Source organism: Streptopelia decaocto, assembly GCF_964273445.1.
Source record: "Streptopelia decaocto genome assembly, chromosome: 17".
Lineage (NCBI taxonomy): Eukaryota > Metazoa > Chordata > Aves > Columbiformes > Columbidae > Streptopelia > Streptopelia decaocto.
This window is the reverse complement of record NC_138672.1, coordinates 2185426-2204770: the sequence shown is the minus strand read 5'-3', so window position 1 is coordinate 2204770 and position 19345 is coordinate 2185426. Positions and strand designations below refer to the sequence as shown.

General features: G+C 49.6%; 1 protein-coding gene across 6 annotated transcripts in view; it reads left to right on the top strand.

Moving 5' to 3' along the window:
* ZNF618 (zinc finger protein 618) overlaps nt 1-19345 on the top strand; it is a 163024-nt gene that overhangs the window by 128743 nt on the left and 14936 nt on the right. For 5 of the 6 annotated variants that reach the window (XM_082067500.1, XM_082067499.1, XM_082067497.1 and 2 more), the window contains 4 exons: nt 337-525; nt 4405-4488; nt 5588-5644; nt 18628-18705. In XM_082067500.1, coding sequence (XP_081923626.1) covers nt 337-525; nt 4405-4488; nt 5588-5644; nt 18628-18705 — 408 coding nt within the window. The remainder of the gene's footprint in view (nt 1-336; nt 526-4404; nt 4489-5587; nt 5645-18627; nt 18706-19345) is intronic. The other variant, XM_082067501.1, reaches the window with a different exon arrangement.

Here is a 19345-nt window from a genome sequence, read left to right as displayed (position 1 = left end):
AGAAATGGAGGACAGAGATGCAGGGGCAATCAAAGATGGATGGATGATGGATGGATGGATGGATGGATGGATGGATGGATGGATGGGGTGATTCCTGCTGGAGGAGGAATGGGTTGGTCAAAGGTGTGGAAGGGAACTAACCAGCTTCAAGAATCTGTCCCCTCGGGTGAATGGGGAAAACGATGTTGTTACATGGGATCAGTGGATCCACAGCTGCTGCAGGTCCCCACGCGAGGGGTTGGTGAGCGTGGCTGTTAGACAGCAACCCTCCCAGAAGGCACACGGTCTGGGAGCTGACTGACTGTCCAGGCACTAGTTCTGAGTGTTCATATCCAGAGTTCTCTCGATCTCCGCTCTTCGTGGCAGTGAAGACACAGGCGAGCCAGTCCAGCAAAAAATCACCGGCTTCAATAAACCGATGTTCTACCCTCCTGCACCGCACCCCCTCCGGTGTCCCACCGGCGTCCCAGTCCCAGATGTTCCGCACTCCAAATTCTGGATCCCCAGGAAGCAAGGCTATTACAGGTACCAATTGCCTTTCTACTGTCAACTTTCTGAACCTGCCCTGGGTTGGCTTTTGAGGCTCCTTGGACTCAGTCTGCTCCATCCATGACTCCCAGAAAAGCTACTTCCGGAAGCAGTTGAGGGGTAGATCCTTTGGTACTTTATAAATAACAATTTAGATAAGCAGTAGGTCTTTATAACCTCTTCCCAGTGATAAGTTGTGGTTTTTTAAGCATCGTGCTAACCACGAGGTACAAAAGACCCTGTTTCAAATCCTGGTGTCACAAACTGAGAAGAGCTTCTTTACAAGGGCTGGCGTAGCGGCTTGTCAGGTATGGGGGATTGTTTAATTTTCAGCTTCGTTTGGCATTCAGTGTTTGTTCCCCTCAAGGTGATACTTTCCTGTGCCTGAGGAAGTGAAATGGAGTACGGGTATTTTCACAGTGCTCCACTCCTTACCAGAACCACTGAGAGCTAAGCTGGGCTCCAGCAGCAAAATTAATGGTTCCAAACTATTACAGAGGTGTTAGAAGACTCAGGTTAAGGCTGAAGCTCCCATAGCACCTATTTCCTCCTTCCAAACAATGTAAAACCTTAAATATATATATATATATATATAAAAATTTTAAAAAAAGGAAGACAAAGAGCATTGAAAAATAACTATTAATAAATAGGATGCGAGACATAATGTTAAATGTCCAGGCAGCAAGGAAGCAGTCTCTGAAATCTATGGGCTTGCTAGGAGCATGTTCCATCTCAGTGCAGAAGAAGGGCTGGTTAATCAGCTGGCGTTTAAACGCCCCTGAAACGTTGGGCATGGGCAGTGGTGGCTGTGGGGCTCTCCAGGCCATGGGATGCTGAGCAAGGATGCTTTTTGTTAATGACACACATCTACAGCTACCAGATGCTTCCATGAGTGACCTGTCTTCTTACAGGACATGTGAGTCCTGACATTCTATATTGTTATTGCACCTCTTAAGCATTTGTATGGTTTTATTACTAATTTGAGGACCATACAGTCCAACCAGGTTAGGAGTTAAAGCTGAGAAACCTTTTTCGTTAGTTACTTAAGCTTGCAACAACTTCTTGCAGTTTCATATCTCCTACAAAGGTGGAAAAACTGGGAGCCTTCCTGGGTCAGAGGCCAGATTCACCTGAGCAGTAACTGGGAGATGGTTTTTGCCAAGGCACTTTTTTCCCCCGCACTTCTCTAATCAAAAAGTACATCAGTACATTGGGTAAAAACAATGAGCTGTTTTCTTCCTGTACGGAGGAAGGAATCGCATGATGCTTGAGCCTGGTAGGTTGATCTTCAAGAAACTAATATTAATCTGGTGGTCCTACCCTGTCTGTGTGGTGGCGTCATTTCCATAGTGTCCTGTACAAAAGAAATCTGAGCGGCTGCTTGAATTTCTGGTACAAAAGCATTGACAGTACCAGCCATCAGGAAGACAGTCTCCAGAAGGGATGGATGCCGTCCCAGTGCTGCATTTAGAGGTGTTCTGCTGTGCCTGGATGATCCAACAGACAACGCGGTACCGCTCCGCTCACAGGCTTTGCACAGACACTCAGTAGCATGGCACTTACATTCTCTATACAGATAATTTTGCTTTGCAAAAGGTTCAGGTATGAGGAGAGAAAGGGAGAAAGGGAAAGGGAGAGAGAAAGAGAGAGAGAGACAAAGGAAGAAAGAAAGAGGACACAGTAAGTCCAAGGAGCTGCATTAAACCAGGTTTTATTTTTAGTGCCAGACTAGGAAAAAAACAAAAAATAATATAGGGGATGAGGACAAAACTACTGCAAATTTTATCCAGTGTTTTTGGAGGCCTCCGTCTCAGTTGTGACATACACCAGGATTTGAACCTGGGTCTCTTTCCCACTGTGTTCTCTGATGTTCTAGTTACTTAAGTTCTCTCATTCCTATTATTTATCTGTTGGGGGGATGGACTAGACAACGTCTCCGGTTCCTTTTCAAGTCTGTTTTATGTGGTTCTGTTTTAACTGAATTGATTACCAGGTTTTCCTATTCTGCATTTTAGAATGAGTCAGGAACGTAGTAGGTAGAGAATTTGAGAAGCCCGCTCAGGAGTTGGAAGGATCCCCTAAGGATTGGCTGGACCAAAATTAATGGGCTGGGACCTTCATGGTCTTTTATAGGGACATCGGACATGAGCACAGAGAGGCCGGGAGGCTGTGGGACCTGGGGCCCCTTTGGAAGTCGTGGCAGCAGTTCTGACCGCTCCGCTGGTCTGCAGAAATACCTAAGGAAATAATGATCTGATACCAATTTGCAACAGCCCCTGTCACTCCTGAACGAGAGACTCCTTTGTCCCCTCTCTCTCTGTGTACAGTTTGCTGAGCCCAGCAGAGTTTTGCTAAGCCGCGTTCAGATGAAGCCGCTGGGTGCCAGTGGACTCCGTAATGAGTCTGTGCGGCACAGACCGTACACATTAGTTTGGCCAGTTCACCTTTCATTTGTTTTGTTTCCTTTTGAGTCACTGCAGTAAATATATTTGCCTAGATATTGCAAACCTAGTTGAAGTGAGGTCAGACCTCACATAGCGTGGCCAGCAGGCCCAGGGCAGTGATTGTCCCACTGTACCGGGCACTGGGGAGGCCAAACCTCGAATCCTGGGGGCAGTTTTGGGCCCTTCACGCCAAGAAAGCCCTTGATGTGCTGGAGCGAGTGGAGAGAAGGGAACGGAGCTGGTGAGGGGCTGGAGCACAAGTGTGATGGGAGCGGCTGAGGGACCTGGGGGGTTCAGCTGGAGAACAGGAGCTGAGGGGAGACCTTCTGATCTCTGAACTGCCTGAAAGGAGCTTGGAGCCAGGGGGGTCGGGCTCTGCTCCCCAGGAACAAGCGCCAGGAGCAGAGGAAACGGCCTCAAGTTGCGCCAGGGGAGGTTGAGGTTGGATCTGTGAACAATTTCTTCCCCAAAGGGCTGTGGGGCATTGGAACAGGCTGCCCAGGGCAGTGCTGCAGTCACCATCCCTGGAGGGTTGGACACACGGAGATGAGGTTCTCAGGACATGGGGCAGTGCCAGGGGTGGACTTGATGATCTTAAGGGTCGCTTCCAACCAAAATGATTCTATTTGTGCTGTTGAACCTGTGCTAAGGGTCACCAGCTCGAGAAGGGTGGGAGGCACCGCAGCTGTGCTATACAGTGACATTTCAGGACACTGCAGCTACTGCCAGGTCAGGAACCACCTCTGCATGCTGGAGGACTCCTCCCAGTCCAGTTACTGGGAGATAAATTGCCCTGTGCTGTTGCTGCAGCGTGCGGAGCGGGAGATCTGCCCAGGGCAGCGGCCGGCAGTGCGAGCACAGAGCAGGAGCTGGGCCGGCTGCTGGGCCGGGGGCTGAGGCAGCGAGGCCACCCTTGGGAAGCACGGAGGGTCAGGGATCTGCTGTAGCTTCTCCAGACATTGTGGGCAGTGCTGAGCTCATGAGTCCTTCACCTGGACCTGAAGGCACAGGGGGAGCGGGCACAGGGTTCTGTAGGTGACGCTCGACATGTTGTGAGGCCCCGAGTTCAGTCTGCAGACCTGCTCACCTGTGCCAGAGGCTTTAATGGCTGCTCTTTGCCTTAAAGAAGAGGAAGATAAGGGTTGGGTTTTTTTGCAGGGAAGGAAGCCATGACCCTTCTGGTTCAGTCAGGACTGGTGTTCATGGGCTCCCTAAGAGCCAATCCAGGCCACCTCAGCCAGAAGGCATTCAAGAAAAATATCTACCTGTTATCCCTCCAATGAATCTGGCCCATTTGCCTCCAAAATGAGGTATTTGACCTTTCTGCTTTATTCAGGGTTTGTGGCGCAGGAGCATGTTGTCTTGCCTGCTGTCTGTGTGTTTCCATGTCCACTCTTGACCAGTCACCATCTCTGCTTTGTTCTCCACCCAGCAGAAAGTGCTTTCAGCAGGAGAGTGGAAGGCAAAGCGCAAAACAACTTTGAAGAAACAAACAGCAACTCCCAGAACTCCAGCGGTAAGTGTGTTCACCCGCTCCTGCTGTTGCTTAGCACATACGTCCCCCTCCAGCACAGGATTGGTGATTGTAGGTATATTTGGGGTATCTGCTTTAAGCTTGCAGACAGGTAGCCTTCCTGGGGTAGCACCTTCTTCTCATTGCTCCCCAGGTTCCTGGATCTCCAGAGCCCATAGAAAATAGTGATGTGAGGATCCTGCTCCCAAGATCCATGTACTTTAGCACAGATTTTTCAATGAGGAGCAAAGGTGTAGAGAAAGGGGAATATGGGTGGAGATAAAGCAGTACTCGTTCTTTGTGCATCAGTGAAGTCCTTGGGACGTGAAGCCATTTGTAACAAGCAAGAGAAGTTTGAGCACTATGAGTAGAACAGCAGTTTGGATATTACCGCAGTGGTAAATGTGGCATTTACATGTCACTGTACCCAGAGTCCAGCTGCTTGTGACTTTGCTATATGGAGGTCACAGCACACCAGATGTGGAGATGGGCGGCCAGAATGCATGTGCTAGAAGGAATTCAAATTTACCCCACTTCTGGAGTTTGCTTTGAGTTTTAAGTCCAAGTGGTGGTAACTAAACGTAACCACTGGCCTAGAAAATTTTGGTTAGTTACACCATTTATACAGTTTTCTTCACAATATTCTTATCCTGCCTATGTATCCTGCTGCCTTCACGTGGGACAGTGCCATTCTGTTGTGCTCGCTAATTGGAGCATAAAAAGCAGAGCAGATTAAATGTAGTTTTGGCATCCTAATGCAGAGATAAATAACATGCCAGCAGAAAAGGCTGGCCTCCCTCCATTCCCCATGCAAGAGTCCCAAAACACGTGGTGTTCGCAACGCCGGTAGCTGGAATGGACAGGTAAGGGAAGAGATTTCTCCCTGGAGCAGGTTCCACAGTGTCTGTTGTGGGGGGTTGTGTCCTCTCTGAAGCAAATATGGGGCTTTCTAGAACCATGTTGGAAAGGAATGGTGTTGGAAAACCCATGTGCAGTAGCAGAGTGGGTGATAGCGAATGGGAAAAAAGTTGTTAGTAAAATACTGCATATTATGTTTTGGGGAACAATCTTGTACTAATCCAAGCATTCACCACAATTACAGCTATTCATTCGGGGACAGAAAAACCTAAAGAAAAGCGATGTAAGCAGAATCCATCAGGTGAGCTGATCTCTGTGTTTCAGGCCCTTGTACTCTTTAGTCGTGTTCTCTTGGGTGGCAGCAGGTGCCCAAGTCCACCTTGTGTCAGCCCGCCCAGGCTGTTCGACATGACACTAAATGGTGTAGGAGTGTCACGTAGACGTGACAGTGTCTGTGTATGTAGTCATGTCGACATGACGCCAAAAAAATTATCTGCTGAGTGTTACTGACCTGACTCGCTGCGCTGAAAGTGGCCACTCGGCTCTCGGCCGGTCTGCTCCTCACGTCTTGGCTTCTGTGGGCAGTAGGAGTGGTTTGTCCAGACGGTTTCAAAGCCTTTCAGTGCACATCTTTAAATGCCAATATACCGTTTGGCTTCCTGACTCCTCTGGGGGCCTTTGAAAGCAGCAACTGTAGATTGTTCCTTTTTTATTCCTGTCAAACTCTTTATAGCCTACACAGGAATGACAGAATTATCTCCCTTCACATCAAACAGTTCATCCCTAAACCCAAGAAATCTGCATTATAAAACCTTCTGGCTGCAAAATTCCTCTTGTTAAGTTTTGCAAGAGGGGAAATGAACCTGTATCGTGGGGTGTGGGGTGGGAACCACTGACGAGCGTCACACGCACACACACAGAGCGGCTGTACTGAACAGTCCGAGACTTCAGTTCTGTCTGCACTGCTGCTAAATACCCATTACTGCTGTGACACATCTCACAGATCTCCCTGCCATCTCCTACCAGCTCACATCACACTCATCCTCCTCAATCTGTTTCTAGCTGAACTACAACATTTAAAAGCATGTGAGTCAAAGCTTGAAGTAAAAATCAAAACAAAGCCAGAAATTCTTAGAAAATTACTAGTGATTTTTTTATTATTTGCTGGTCTTATTTTATTGCGAGAAGTGCTTCAGTCTGCACCACATGTATGGGCAGTTTATGTTAGTGGCTCAGGACCTGCGGGCTGCAGTGTGCTCCCTCTACTTCTGTGTGCGCCAGGAAACCTGGGGAAGCGGAGGGGCAGCTCGGGGCTGGTTGGAGGGGAGCTGGGCTCTGGCTGGAGCAGTTCTGCTCTGCATTAGGCAGCTGACACACTCCCCAAAGCCGGACCGGTGCATGGGGATGTATAAACTCCTTCCCTTTTCCCCCTTCCCTTATCCATCCCGCGCTTTCTTTTCTTTCCCAGCCTGTTTCTCCCACCTTGACTCCATCTTTGTGCTGCTTCCTCTGTGTCCCGTTCAGTGCTCTTTTCCAGCTCTTGCACCAAGCCGTTTCTTCTCTTTTATTTCTTCGCGTTCTCAGGAGTCGCTCTAAATGTTCTCATTGGTACGAACTGCAGTGAGCATCACCATGTCACAGTGTGGATGCCGCTGGTGATTAGAGAGGCCACGGCAAGCTCTGCAGGCATCTGCGTGCTTGGGAGTCCAAGCAGAGCTCTCAGTAACTCCCTTTTTGCAGAGCTGACATGTCCTTACCTCCCCGTTTTCCTTCTCTCCATGGCCGTGTTTCAGCAGGTGGGACAAACTCTGCGTGGCTCAGTGTTCACATGTGTGGTGTGGACTCTGGGGAGTAGTTCTGGCATTGCTGGCTTGTCCTCTCTTGTGCTCCAGCCAGCACATCTCACACAGGCAGGGAAGCAGATGGAGATTATGTGGTTGGGAATGACAGAAGGAGGGACACTTACATCCTCCCCGCTCCCATCTGCTGCTTATCGCCAAACTCCTGCTGCTGTAAAGAACAGTCCCCAGGTTTGGGAGGTAAATTCACGTCCCAGTTGAGCAGCCTCAGAGCTGTGCGACCTGCCCTTGTTAAATGCTTGAGTCCTTGCACCGCTTGCTCTTTGTGGTTGTGGGTTTTGTGTCACAGGCTCATTTATAGTGATAACAAACAGAGCAGTGGTATTTTTTGAAGGCCACATGGCCGGGTACATTCTGCTCTTTCCCTGTGTCACAGTGGCACAACCCACTTCGTGTCTGGAGTGAGGGGGAGGACGAGCAGAGTGGCAATGTCAGCAAGGAAAAACACCTAAAATAGACTTGGATGCGACTCTGTGGGGAGTCCTGAGTGGGAATGAGACAACTAGAAGGGAAAATGTTGGATTTGTGATGTCTCTTCCCTGCATCCAGCCCAAACTCTTGTGAATGCAGGTACCTGGTATCTTTATCTGAGTAATGTGGTATCTTAGTGCCCACAAAACTGTTCTCTGTGGCTGCGTTTGAGTCCATCTGCTATAACAGCAGAAGCTCCTTTTCCCAGCGGGGCACAGTGGAGCCACAGAGTGGATGGAGAGGGACGGTTTAGCTTCATGATTGGGAGGGAGTCCTCTGTGTTAATAAGAAAAAGTCTCCACAACCCCTTACATTTGTTTTTTTTCATGAAATCTGGGAATTTCTCAGTGCTTCAAAAATAGTATCTGCTAAAACATGCAGGTTGCTTCTTGGTGCCGCTTCTGGAGCGCGGGCAGCGGCCGCAGAGCTCCCGGCTCTCACCAAGCTGGGGATTATTCAGTGCTGAGCTAAACAGGGTCCGGAAAACAATTAACATGACTTGATGCCAAAAGATGGAACTGACTGGTTGCGATGCATGAGCTGGTGATCATCTGCAGTTCTGTAAAGCCGCTTTCAAGAAAACACTCCTTGGTGGGCGTCGTTTTTCTGAGTTTTGACATGTGCAGGGTTTTTTTGTACTAAATTCCAACAAACTATTTGAAGGCCGACTTGTGAAATATTCTCCTTGCAAAAGCTGGAGATTGTCAGCCTGAGAATGGGAAGGAAACAGCCCCAGAAGGGGGCAACAACCATCTCTAAGTGAGTGTTTCTAGCCTGAACCACCCTCCGTCTCTTGGTTTGGATGCTCTGGATGACTTCAGTAAAATGACACATCTGCCGTTACACCACCCGTAGGCCAAGGGGGTGCAGGAAATTGTGAGACCTTACGGAAAAAAATCAAAGCAAAAAGGCAATTAAAAAGTTCTTTAGTTTAATACCTTAAAATACAGCTATCAAAAGAAAAAAAGTGATTGAAATTGGTGGTATTTCTTGATGTCTAAACTTGCTAAATGTTCTGAATGTGAAAGAGACAACATTTAAAACTACGTAGGGAATTGGGAAATATTTTTAACGTTCAAGGTTAATTTAAGCTGTATAAATATGTCTCAATTTCATCTGCTGCATTAGGTAACTATTACTGGCATCAGTTCCACTGGAACAAATTTTAGCATTTGCAGTTTTGAAAATGTCAGTGCTTTTCATTCCTATTTCCACGGGGAAGCTTTTCCGAGTGGGTAGAGGGGCAAGATGAAAATGTACATAAGCAGCATCCTGCAATATATTGTGGGTCCTAATTCCCATCCAGTTGTAGCATGGAACTATTTCAAGCAGAAGGATAATTAGAAATGTCTCATTCGCCTCTTGCCACGTAAACCCAGTATTTTTAGCGTGTGTTAAACAGGGTTGTCTCTCAAACAGAAATAGGTTCTATGTCTTTTTCACTTAGCAGCTGCGCAGAACCAACCTTTAGCTTTGTGGAAAGCAGCAAAAAGACAGAGTGCAGATCAGCGCTAAACTGACAATGTAAATCTCTTCTCAAGCTTTGTGTGGGTCTGATGGGAGCAGACGGGATGTCTGCTGGGTCCCCCGCGCACCTTCTGTCGCAGAACGGTTCAGTCCCTCCTCTTGTCCCTCCAGCACCGGGTCCCGTGTGCTCCCTGATGGAGCCCACACTGGGACACCCACCTGCCGCTCCTCCCAAACTTCTGCTGTGAAGCAAATTGCATCGTTACGGTGAGACCATCGTCAGCATCATGGTGTGTTCATGAGTCTTGTGTTGATCACAGAATCCCAGGATATCAGGGGTTGAAGGGCCCTGGAAAGCTCATCCAGTGCAATCCCCCCATGGAGCAGGAACACCCAGATGAGGTTACACAGGAAGGTGTCCAGGCGGGTTGGAATGTCTGCACAGAAGGAGACTCCACAACCCCCTGGGCAGCCTGGGCCAGGCTCTGCCACCCTCACCAGGAAGAAGTTTCCTCTCATATTTAAGCGAAACCTCTTGCGTTCCAGTTTGCACCCATTGCCCCTTGTCCTACCACTGGTTGTCACTAAGAAGAGCCTGGCTCCATCCTCCTGACACTCACCCTTTACATGGATGATCTCGCTCTAGAGTGAGGATGTTCAGATCCTCAAACTGCCAGCTAGTCCATAAAATCTGTTTTGCACTGGAAATGCAGGTCGTGGTGCATGTACAGGAGGAGTCAGCCAGGTGTGTTACAAACACTGGCGTCTTCCTCCTTCTCTCTTTTGGCCGTACATCCTCCCCTGCCATCATCTTCATCCAGTGATGATATAGCACATCCAAACCTGGCAGGATTTCTTCTGGGAAGACATGACTTTTAGGCTTGTATTTTCGGTGGTAAATACAGCTTTAACGCTTGAGGCATGTTAGTTCTTGATTGTTGGTTGCGTTGTGATGTTAGCACAGCCAGCCCTACGCCTTGCCTTCTGTGACACACCCAGCCAGCTCGCGGGTTGTGTCAGCTGGACCGAAGCACAAAATACGATTCTTCAGTTAAGAAAGTGTCATTTGCTCCGTTGCATACATAAGAGTTGCTGTGTCCACTGGGCATTTGCTTGGAATCGAGGTTGATTGTGGCAGGAGTATGAGCAGTCAGCAAACTTGGGAACAACCAGCCAGTGATACGAGCTGTGGATCGGAGTCTTCAAACACAGATGCTGTGCTGGGCTGGAGCAGGACAGGACATGGCAGAAGGATCACAGATAGACCACAGTATGGGCAGAAAAAGTTGAACTCCTTCTTCAGTTTTGCCTGATGAGCAAATCCCTAAAGTGAGCCAACTTATTGTTAATCATTCAAAGTGTGACACTTATGACTCTTCTCTGAGTAGTTGCTTTATTGGAGCTGGCTGTGCTGAGACGGGGGCATTACAGTGCATGGGTAACAAAATGACCAATAATAATAAGACCAGAAAAATCCCAACAGTCTTTCTTTGTTTAAAATACTGTAGTAGCAGCATTTAGCAAGTGGCCTGGACTCCAGTTGCAAACTGACAATGGTTTTCATGCGTATAGAAGTCAGGCCTAAGGAGGAGACTGCTTCAGCACTGCTGGCTGGAAAGCAGCACAGAGTATGTTGAGAATCCGTCACGGTGCGTTATGGGGTGTCTGCCGCTGCCTCTTCCAGGTCAAGGTGACTTCTAGGGGGATGGTAAAATGCCAGGTTTTGGCCCTCACAAGCTTATTGCCTCTGGGGTGCTGAAAGAGCCCTTTAGAGCCTGCAGCCATGGGATGGTCTGGTGAGCATCCTTGCGTTCACTGAATCCATACACAGCTTCCCAAAGCAGAGGCAGTGAGCACACAGAATGGGACCTGGAGGAGCCTGCCCTGTCAGCTGCTCACTAGGACCACGTGAGGAACTTGTTTCAGTGAAGATCCTCCAGATGCAGACCTGATGAGCTGCAGCAGCACTCTCAGCGCAACGCCGGGTCACAGAAGCGTGTGCAGCGGTCAGCAGGGCTCTGTATGCAGCTGGTGCCTCCGGCCGTACCCTCACCACGGCACCGTCTGCTCGTGCCTTTGCCAGGCAGCACCCATGCCTTCATCCTCATTGCTTGCGTGCTGGCCCTGCATCTGAATGCATCTTCAAGAGCACGGGTCCTCATCGTGTTGAAATATTTATCACGAAGCCTCGCTGTGCTTCATTCACTTAGGAGGTTAATGAAGTTTTCCTTCCAAGCAAACCAGTCTAAGTCCATCAGCCCCGAGAGCCTCAGTCACCGATGCATCAGTTCAGAACTTTGGACTTGGGGCCATTCCATGAACTCACTGAACTGATGGCTGAATATTGAACACTGATGGTTTCTTCCCCTCCGCAGGGGTTTGTCACTCCAGGGCTCACCTGGGAACGGTAAGAAACTGCACAAGGTGTGAGGTGCTGAGCTGCTCCCGGGCACCACAGGGGGTGCAGAGGGCCCCTGGTTGACCAAGGGCTTGTGGAGCATCCAGTGTTTCCATTCCTTTCAGTCACACGTTAAAGAGACACAATCCGCAAGCCATGCTCCACAGAAAATGTGCATTCTCAGCCTGAAGTGACATGCGCTGCTCAGGAACTCTCTCTTTGGCGTATCATCCAGTGAGGATAAAACACCCTGTTCTTCCTCCCCAGCTTCATTTTGAAGAAGCTCCACGGTGAATCTGGAAATGTGCATCTGGGCTCCCCAAAAAGGCATTTGTAAAAGGTTTCTTACCCCAATAGCTTTTCTTCTGCTGGCCCTCACCACTTGCCTGTGCCCATTACTGTAGCATAGGGTGTACGTTAAAATCTCTGGACATTTCCAAATGGGAAGGGAAGATGCAGATTCCCAGCCATGAGAAACTTGACAAGGCACGGGGAGAAAATTCACAGCTGGACATGTCGGAATTTGCGGTAAATGGAGCCGCAGTCCTGCCACAGTTGGGTGTGGAAGGGCAGAGCGAGGATGAGGACGGTGGGCAGGCGGCACAGCTGTGTCGCGGGCAGCGAGGTCTCTGCCAATCCCAGCATTTAAATCTCTCTCTTTGTTGCAGAAACCACAAGTCCCCTGATTTCAAATCCTTTCCCACTTTCACAAAAGCAAGTGCGATGGATGTCTGTGGTGCGCGAAGGCGGGGACTTGCGCCCTGCGGCCGTGCTGGCCTGCCCGCATAGCATTTTTCATGAATAAATGGGCTTTTATTATTAGCCCATGTGTCAAAGACCAAAATACCTCATTTTTGTGGCTCTGGTTTTAGATTTAAAAGCATCAGAAATCCTTTAGGTTGTTTTGGTGCAGTTTGTGGCAGCTATACCATTCTGACTCACTCTCAGCCTTTGGAGAGTTAAGTTTTGTGAAATATACCAATAATATATGTTCCGAGAGACTGCAAATGAATCTATGCTGAAGTTACATTTGTGCACAGGAAGGTTTGTTTTCACGGCTCAGCTCACTAAACCCCTTTGCAGAGACAGGGGAGAAATGGGAGCCCAGGGCAGGGTGGCAGGTTTGGGACGGGCAGACGCACGTGGCCTCCGCTCGAGGTTCTGCCCTGTGGAGCTTCTCCATCCTCTTAATGCTTGGGTTGCGTTTGCATTTTAGGGGTGATCATTTCTGCACCGGCCTCATAACCCAGGGCTGCTGTCCCTCGGTGGCCGCAGCGACAGAGGACGGTTTTCATGAATCTTCCACTTATTTGATGCATGATGGTGTTTTTCTAGGAGGCTGCTGCTGAGCCACATGTATTGTTTCATCGGTTTCTGTCAAAGGAATGGGAAGATGCAGTCACGCTCTTATTAAAACTAAAGCCAATGGAAACAGCGGGTGAAAACCCTGACAAGTTTCCCTTGCAGTTCTTCTGCATTTGTTTTTCATCAAAATGCGGAGAGGGGTGTTGAAATGTGGGTCTGTGCTGGTGAGGCGGGAGCTGCCTGGGGCTCCCCGTTCCTGGCTGCCTGATGGGTTTCGCTCGTGCACAGGCAGCCCAGGGCATTTTCTGTTGAAACTGTCTGTTAAGAGCTCTCAACTCGTGTTCACTCCTGGCCTCAAACCAGGCTCTGCTATTTTCTCTGGCTTAGATGTGGCAATGAGAGTTAACATGGGAATTAGAGTGATTTATTTAACCTAAGCACAAATGCTGGTTTTTCTCTTTCTTGGCTTATACAGCCTTACTCTGGAGCCTTGTTCACTGCGTATATATAAAGCACTAATAAAAGTGTCTAATAATAGCCCTGGGGAAAGATGTTTTAAATTGTGCAGCCAACTGTGAGTGTTAGTTCTGTGCGGGTCAAGAGACTGAAGAGGCTTCAGCGGCCGCTGGTGCTTTAGGTTTCTGTAAAGGTGTTTTCAGAGAGTCCCTGGGCAACCAGTAAGGGTGACACGTTGTGTTCAGAGCAGAGACAGACCTGTCTCGCAGAGGGGTGGGTTTTTCTGGGGAAAAGGAGTGCGTTGTGCTCAGCCGCCAACACCCAGCGCACCACAAATGTCTCTTCTTGCTGGGGAGGAAAGCTCTTTGGTGTCTGATAGGAGAATGAAACACCATTGCTTGGGGATGCTGCAACGCCTGAGTTGCAGACAGCTCACCGGAGGCTGCTGAAGTGCCCTGGGAGGGTGTTTGCTGCTCGCCCGTCACAGGTTCATTGTGCTTTCCACTACGAAACCCTTCCACGTTGTGGGAAAACACGAGAGCGAGAGCAGTGGGCTCAGCCGCTGTAGAGCAGCCCTTCTCTGCCGGCAGACACGACATGTTCAGAGTGACTTTCTCCTTCCAGATTTTCAAATACTTTGCCTCAGAAGAGCCGTACAGAGTCAGGATCCTGGCTCAGCACAGTGGGATCTCCAGACACCGTGCTGTGCTGCTCTGCATGGCCGGTGGTGGCAGGAGCAACAGAAAACCCTGCTGGGTCTGTGCCGGGAGCTCTGAGTGTCAGGGGACAGGGAGGAGGAGGAGGCACCGCAGGAGGCGGGAGAAGACGGGGGGTGGACAGATGGTGGGGAGCAGCGCAGGTGCTGCACAGCAAGTCGTGTACTCAGTGTCGTACCCTCTCCCCTTCCCCAGTGCTGTGTGGACAAGTCTGGCCCAGGCAACATTTGCCAGTTCGTGCACACACTTTCCGCTGGCAAATTTAGGCTGCAAGCTTGCAGAAGCCTTCTGAACGTGCAGCAACGACACAGGCCCGAAGAGACAGCGGGACTCACGTGGCAGCCTGAACTCACTGGGGGTCCAGTTGATCTTCTCTTACTCTTTTGTGAAGTCTCAGAGCCTGTTTCCAGCCCTTCTGCAGCAAAGCCTTATGTATGCAGGTCAGCCATGTGTGAGAAGAGGCAGGACATGGAGGAGATGCCCAGAGCCTTCCTCTGCAAGGCTCCTGGCCCAGCAGCAGGTGTCGGGGTCGGGCAGAACCGTTTCCCTGCTGCTGCACTGGCTCTCCAGCTTCTGTGCATTGTAACCGTGGCTGAACTTGAGCCCATGGGAGAGCTCAAGCTGTATCCCAAGACCTGCAGAAAATGCAGCATCTCTGACTGCTGCCCCAGCTTCACAGCTCTGGTCTTGGCTGTGTGAAGATCGTGCTTTCCAGGAAGGAGGCTGGAGCATGGAGGGGGTTGGTCTCTTCTCCCAAGTAGCAAGTGATAGGACCAGAGGAAACAGCCTCAAGTTGCGCCAGGGGAGGTTGAGGTTGGATCTGGGGAACAATTTCTTCCCCATAGGGCTGTTGGGCATTGGAACAGGCTGCCCAGGGCAGTGCTGGAGTCACCATCCCTGGAGGGGTTTAAAAGGTGTTTAGACGAGGCTCTTAGGGACATGGTTTAGTGCTAGAGTTGGGTTATGGTTGGACTCAATGATCCTGAGGGTCTCTTCCAATCAATGATTCTATGATTCTAGGTGGGTAGAGGAGTAATGGTCTGGCATTTCGTCTTCTGAGTTATTTAGTGATACGTGAGAATACTGTACTACAAGTTTATAGAGTTGACCGCTGCAGGATTTTGATGGGTTATTTGCTAACATGACATTTTGGTAGGATGCACTGGGGACAGTCAGTAGTAGCGAAGCCACACGCTCCTATGTGCAAACTGCAGGACCTTGTGCGTGGGCCACAGCCTGGCCAGCAAAGCCAAAGCAACCGGAACTTGGGATTTCAGCCTGTGAACGGGGAGCGCTCTGGAGCCAGCCCTGCTGAGCTCCCGGCCCATCTCATTCCACCTTCCCTCACTGTGTATGCTGAATTTTGGGCGGTTTTCACGCCCTCCCTTCCCATCCCCACAAGTGGTGGCTCACGGGGGTATCCAGAGCAGTTTTGACAACTTTGTCCTTTAAGTTGCAAGCAGAAGTCGAAGGGAGCGGGATTTACTCGCTGTGTGTACCAGCCCACATGAACAATTCTTTTCCAGCGGTGGCTTTTTTTTTCCCCTCTCTTCTCTCCACCTTCCAGATCCCTCTCCTGGCACGGGTCACCCACCCTCCTTCCAGCCGGCCTGAGTCTCTTACGCTGTGGAGCGTAAAGGGCTTAGAAGCTGAAATCTCGGCCGTATGAGGGTTGAGAAAGCCCTGGGAAGGAAAGCACGTTCGTTCAGTCCCACAGGGATTCCGCACATCCTCCCGGGCATCCCTTCCCTCCTCCCTGGGAAACACTTGTGAATTGTTGGCTGAAATTAAATTTTATCCCTAGTTTTAATTATCTTTTTTTTTTTTTTTGGTGGCAAACTGTAGATTTCTATGACTGTCTCAAAAGTATTTAGAAAATGTGTTAGTATTTTCAGAATGTGAAATAAGCTTTTGAAACTAGACAGTGGATTTGTTCCCAGAAGTGGACGTTTCTGTAGCAGAACAGGGTGGGAGGCTTTTGGAAATGGGATGAAAATCAACATGATTTTTCTGAGAAGTGTCACGAACGAGAGACGTTTCAGAGTCAGAGAGCACAGCACGTTGTGGTGGCAGAGAGAGGAGCTCGAGCTGAAGAACCGTGGAGACCTTGATGGTCTCTACGTGATGGATGGAGATGGGGAGAGCCCAGAAGGGACTGGTTGGGAGCGAAGGGGATAACCAGAAAAAAGACATCACGGCTTTATGCTGAGAATATAATAGGAGGAAGGTAAAGCAGCTCATTGAAACAAAATAAGCTGAGAAGGAAACGTGAGGATGTGGTGAAACACAAGAGAAACACGAATGAGCGACGTGCTGCGTGGGGACCGCTGGATGTATGTGAGGATTTGCTTGAACTGAGCTCAGCGGGAGTCGTTCTGGCAGCTGCTTGGAAACCTGCTTCTGGGGTTAATTGTGGAGTTTGTGTGCTTGTCTGGCAGCAGGGGGGGGTCCTCGGGCTGCACAGTGAAGGGTGGGTTGCTCCACCACTGCTTTGGCCAAGGGCACTACAGGCAGAGATGGCAGAGGGGAATGCGTGTACCTGCTTATGTTTAAATGGCACGTGGAGACCTGAAAGTGTCGTGGGGAACTGTGGTGTGACACCTCTAAATGTCAGACTCTGAAACCCTTGAGATGTGCAGCATGTTCTGTTCTCCCAAGTCATGGTAGGGGAAGGGGCTCCAGCAAAGCAAGGGGATGAAGAGCAGGGCTGCTGGCTTTGTGAGCTGCAGCACCAGAGCTCCCTGCCCCTGCCAGGAACCTGTTGGCAATGTTCAGCAGGCTCTTTGAAGGGTGATTTCTTGCATTAGATTAATCAAATGCTAATTTTGATGCTTGAAGAGGGGGTCAACCTCCTGTCCAGGTTGCCTAAGCAGCAGAGGCAAATAGGTGCATCTGTAACACAAGTCATCTGACGTTGAAATATGTATCTAAGAGTGATGGTTTGCACTCATGTGGGCTTGTCTTCTCACTGATAATTACAAAAGGAGTGTAAACAACTTTGTGCCTTTTGTGGCATTTTACCACAGCCAGCTATTTCACTACTGATGGTTTCAACAGAAACAGCCAGTTTATGTTCATTCCCCCAGTCCCAAAATTCCTGAGTGTGCCACTCAGCTACCAAAGTCTTCCCTTTTCTTCACAAGCACAGTTACTTAAGTGCGGTGTTTCCAAACTTCCTCACTACAGCAAAACACAGGAGCGGCATCACCAGAAGATACAGCAATTTAAGTAATGCACTGAGCTGGCTCCATCGTTTCAGAGGCTGTAGGAGCTGAGGGAAAGGCACAGCAGGGTCTTTAACCTTACAGCATATACGTATAGCTTATATGAATCATTTTATGTTATGAATCTTATATGAATCTTCTGTGTTTTTCCTCCCAGCTTCCTGTAGCCATCTGATGAATTCTGAGTCTTGCTACCTGACATAAACATCTTACAGATGATACCCAAGTCAGGCTTGTGCCTTCTTGTATTTTGGTTCTTCCATCCTGGATGCTGGTGCTTTTGCATACGTGCAATAGGTTTCTTAAGTTTCATTGATGCAGGATATTTTTTTTGCTTTAAATACAGATACAGATTTCTGGTATGTTGTAGCAATGGACCTTTTTCTGTGTGTGTGCGAGGCATTTATATGCAAAGTCGTTTGTACACCAAATGCCTGCGTTGTGCATTCTGCTGTTACAGAACAAAACGCCACAGAATAGACGGCGGCAGGGTGCTGGTGTATCTGGAGGCACAGAGGCAAACTGCGATCTTAACGTATTTCAGCCACTGTAGTTTGACGTTACATCTGTCAACTAATGCTGTTTAGATGAGCAGCTTGAAACATTTACTGTTAGGTTAGTTCGGTGGAAAAACACACACATTGAACACACTTGTTAGAACAGAACCGATGGCCGCTTTTGGCTCCCGAGGAGCTCTGCTCGCAGCTCTGTCCTGGCTCCAGCTCCTCCACACGGCTCTGGCCCCACGGCTCCGCTCTCGGCCCCGGCACAGCCCCCCTGCTCCCTCCCCACCTCTGCTTATCCCGGCGACCTGCGGCCGCCCAGCCCGGTGCCATCACCATTCCCCGCTCTCGCTGCACAAAAGCCGAGCTGAGTTCACTCCTGGCACTTCAACTTCGGAGCAACAGGATTTTTCACAACCCGATGCTCCTTGTCTTACTCGGGAAAGGCGGCAGAGACTGGAATTTGACAGTCAGATTAGTTCGCTATGCTTTGCTTTCAGGCTTGACAAGAAGGGTGTGCGTGAAGCAGCCTGCAGCAGGCACGAGCTGGGAAACCGCAGTCAGCGTGTAGCTCAGATCTTTGTGCAGCTTCACCGAGTTCCCCCCAAAACGCACCGGCAGGAGCCTCGAGCTGTCCCTCTGCCCTCCCGGCCTTCTGGTGGCAGCAAAGCGAAGCACGTGCACCCCAGCCCAGCCCGCGGGGACGTGCCCCTGGCACCTCCCAGTTCACAGCCGAGCTTCTCCAGAGCCGCTGTGACGTGCACACGGGGGCCGAGGTGACAAGGACCAGGCTCTGAGGCGCTGCCCCGCTACTGTACAAACTGCACGTGTGCTGCTTCCCTCCATACCCTGTGTAATTCTTCTGAACTGATTTCTCCCAAACAGAGCCTTACACCTGTGGAGCTTGTGGAATCCAGTTCCAGTTTTATAACAATCTCCTGGAGCACATGCAGTCCCATGCAGGTAAGCTGGGCACTTTGACTCGCTTAAAGCGGAGAATTAAATTCTGCGCTGATACCTGATCTTGACCCCGTTGTGTGTCAATGGAGCTTGCTTTGCTCACGGTTTCCAAAGCCCCAGTCATTTTACCTGCGGAAAAAAAAGATACTCAGAGGCTGGAGCACATAGTGGCTGCACCAACGCAAGGCTCACGGTGTATCAGATATATTGCTCCTTTCCATAGGAAGAGAGGAAAGGTGCCGTGCTAGCACACAGCACATCAAACTGCTCATTCCCTCAGTCCAAATGGGAGCGATTCCAAGGGAATGCTCGTTGTGTAAGCATTAATGGGTGACTCCTACAGCAGATTAAATCCCTCCTCCGGCAAAAAGGGTGGTTCTCATGGCAGCAAACCGAGCAATAATGCTCGCAGGGCAGCAGAGCCGTTGCCCGCACGAGTCCTGTTCCGTGCTTGTGTCTCCCGGAGTTCTGCAAAGGACCGGAATGTGTTCTCAGAAGGAGAATTTGCCATTTCATCAGTTGCGTTCATTTCTTTCCCAGCAATCTACAAAAGAAGATTCTGAGGAGCGGTTGCACCACTTTGTTTCTAAGCCACATTTTTGGTTTTTATTTCAATACATGAGATGATTTTAAAGTTTCAAAG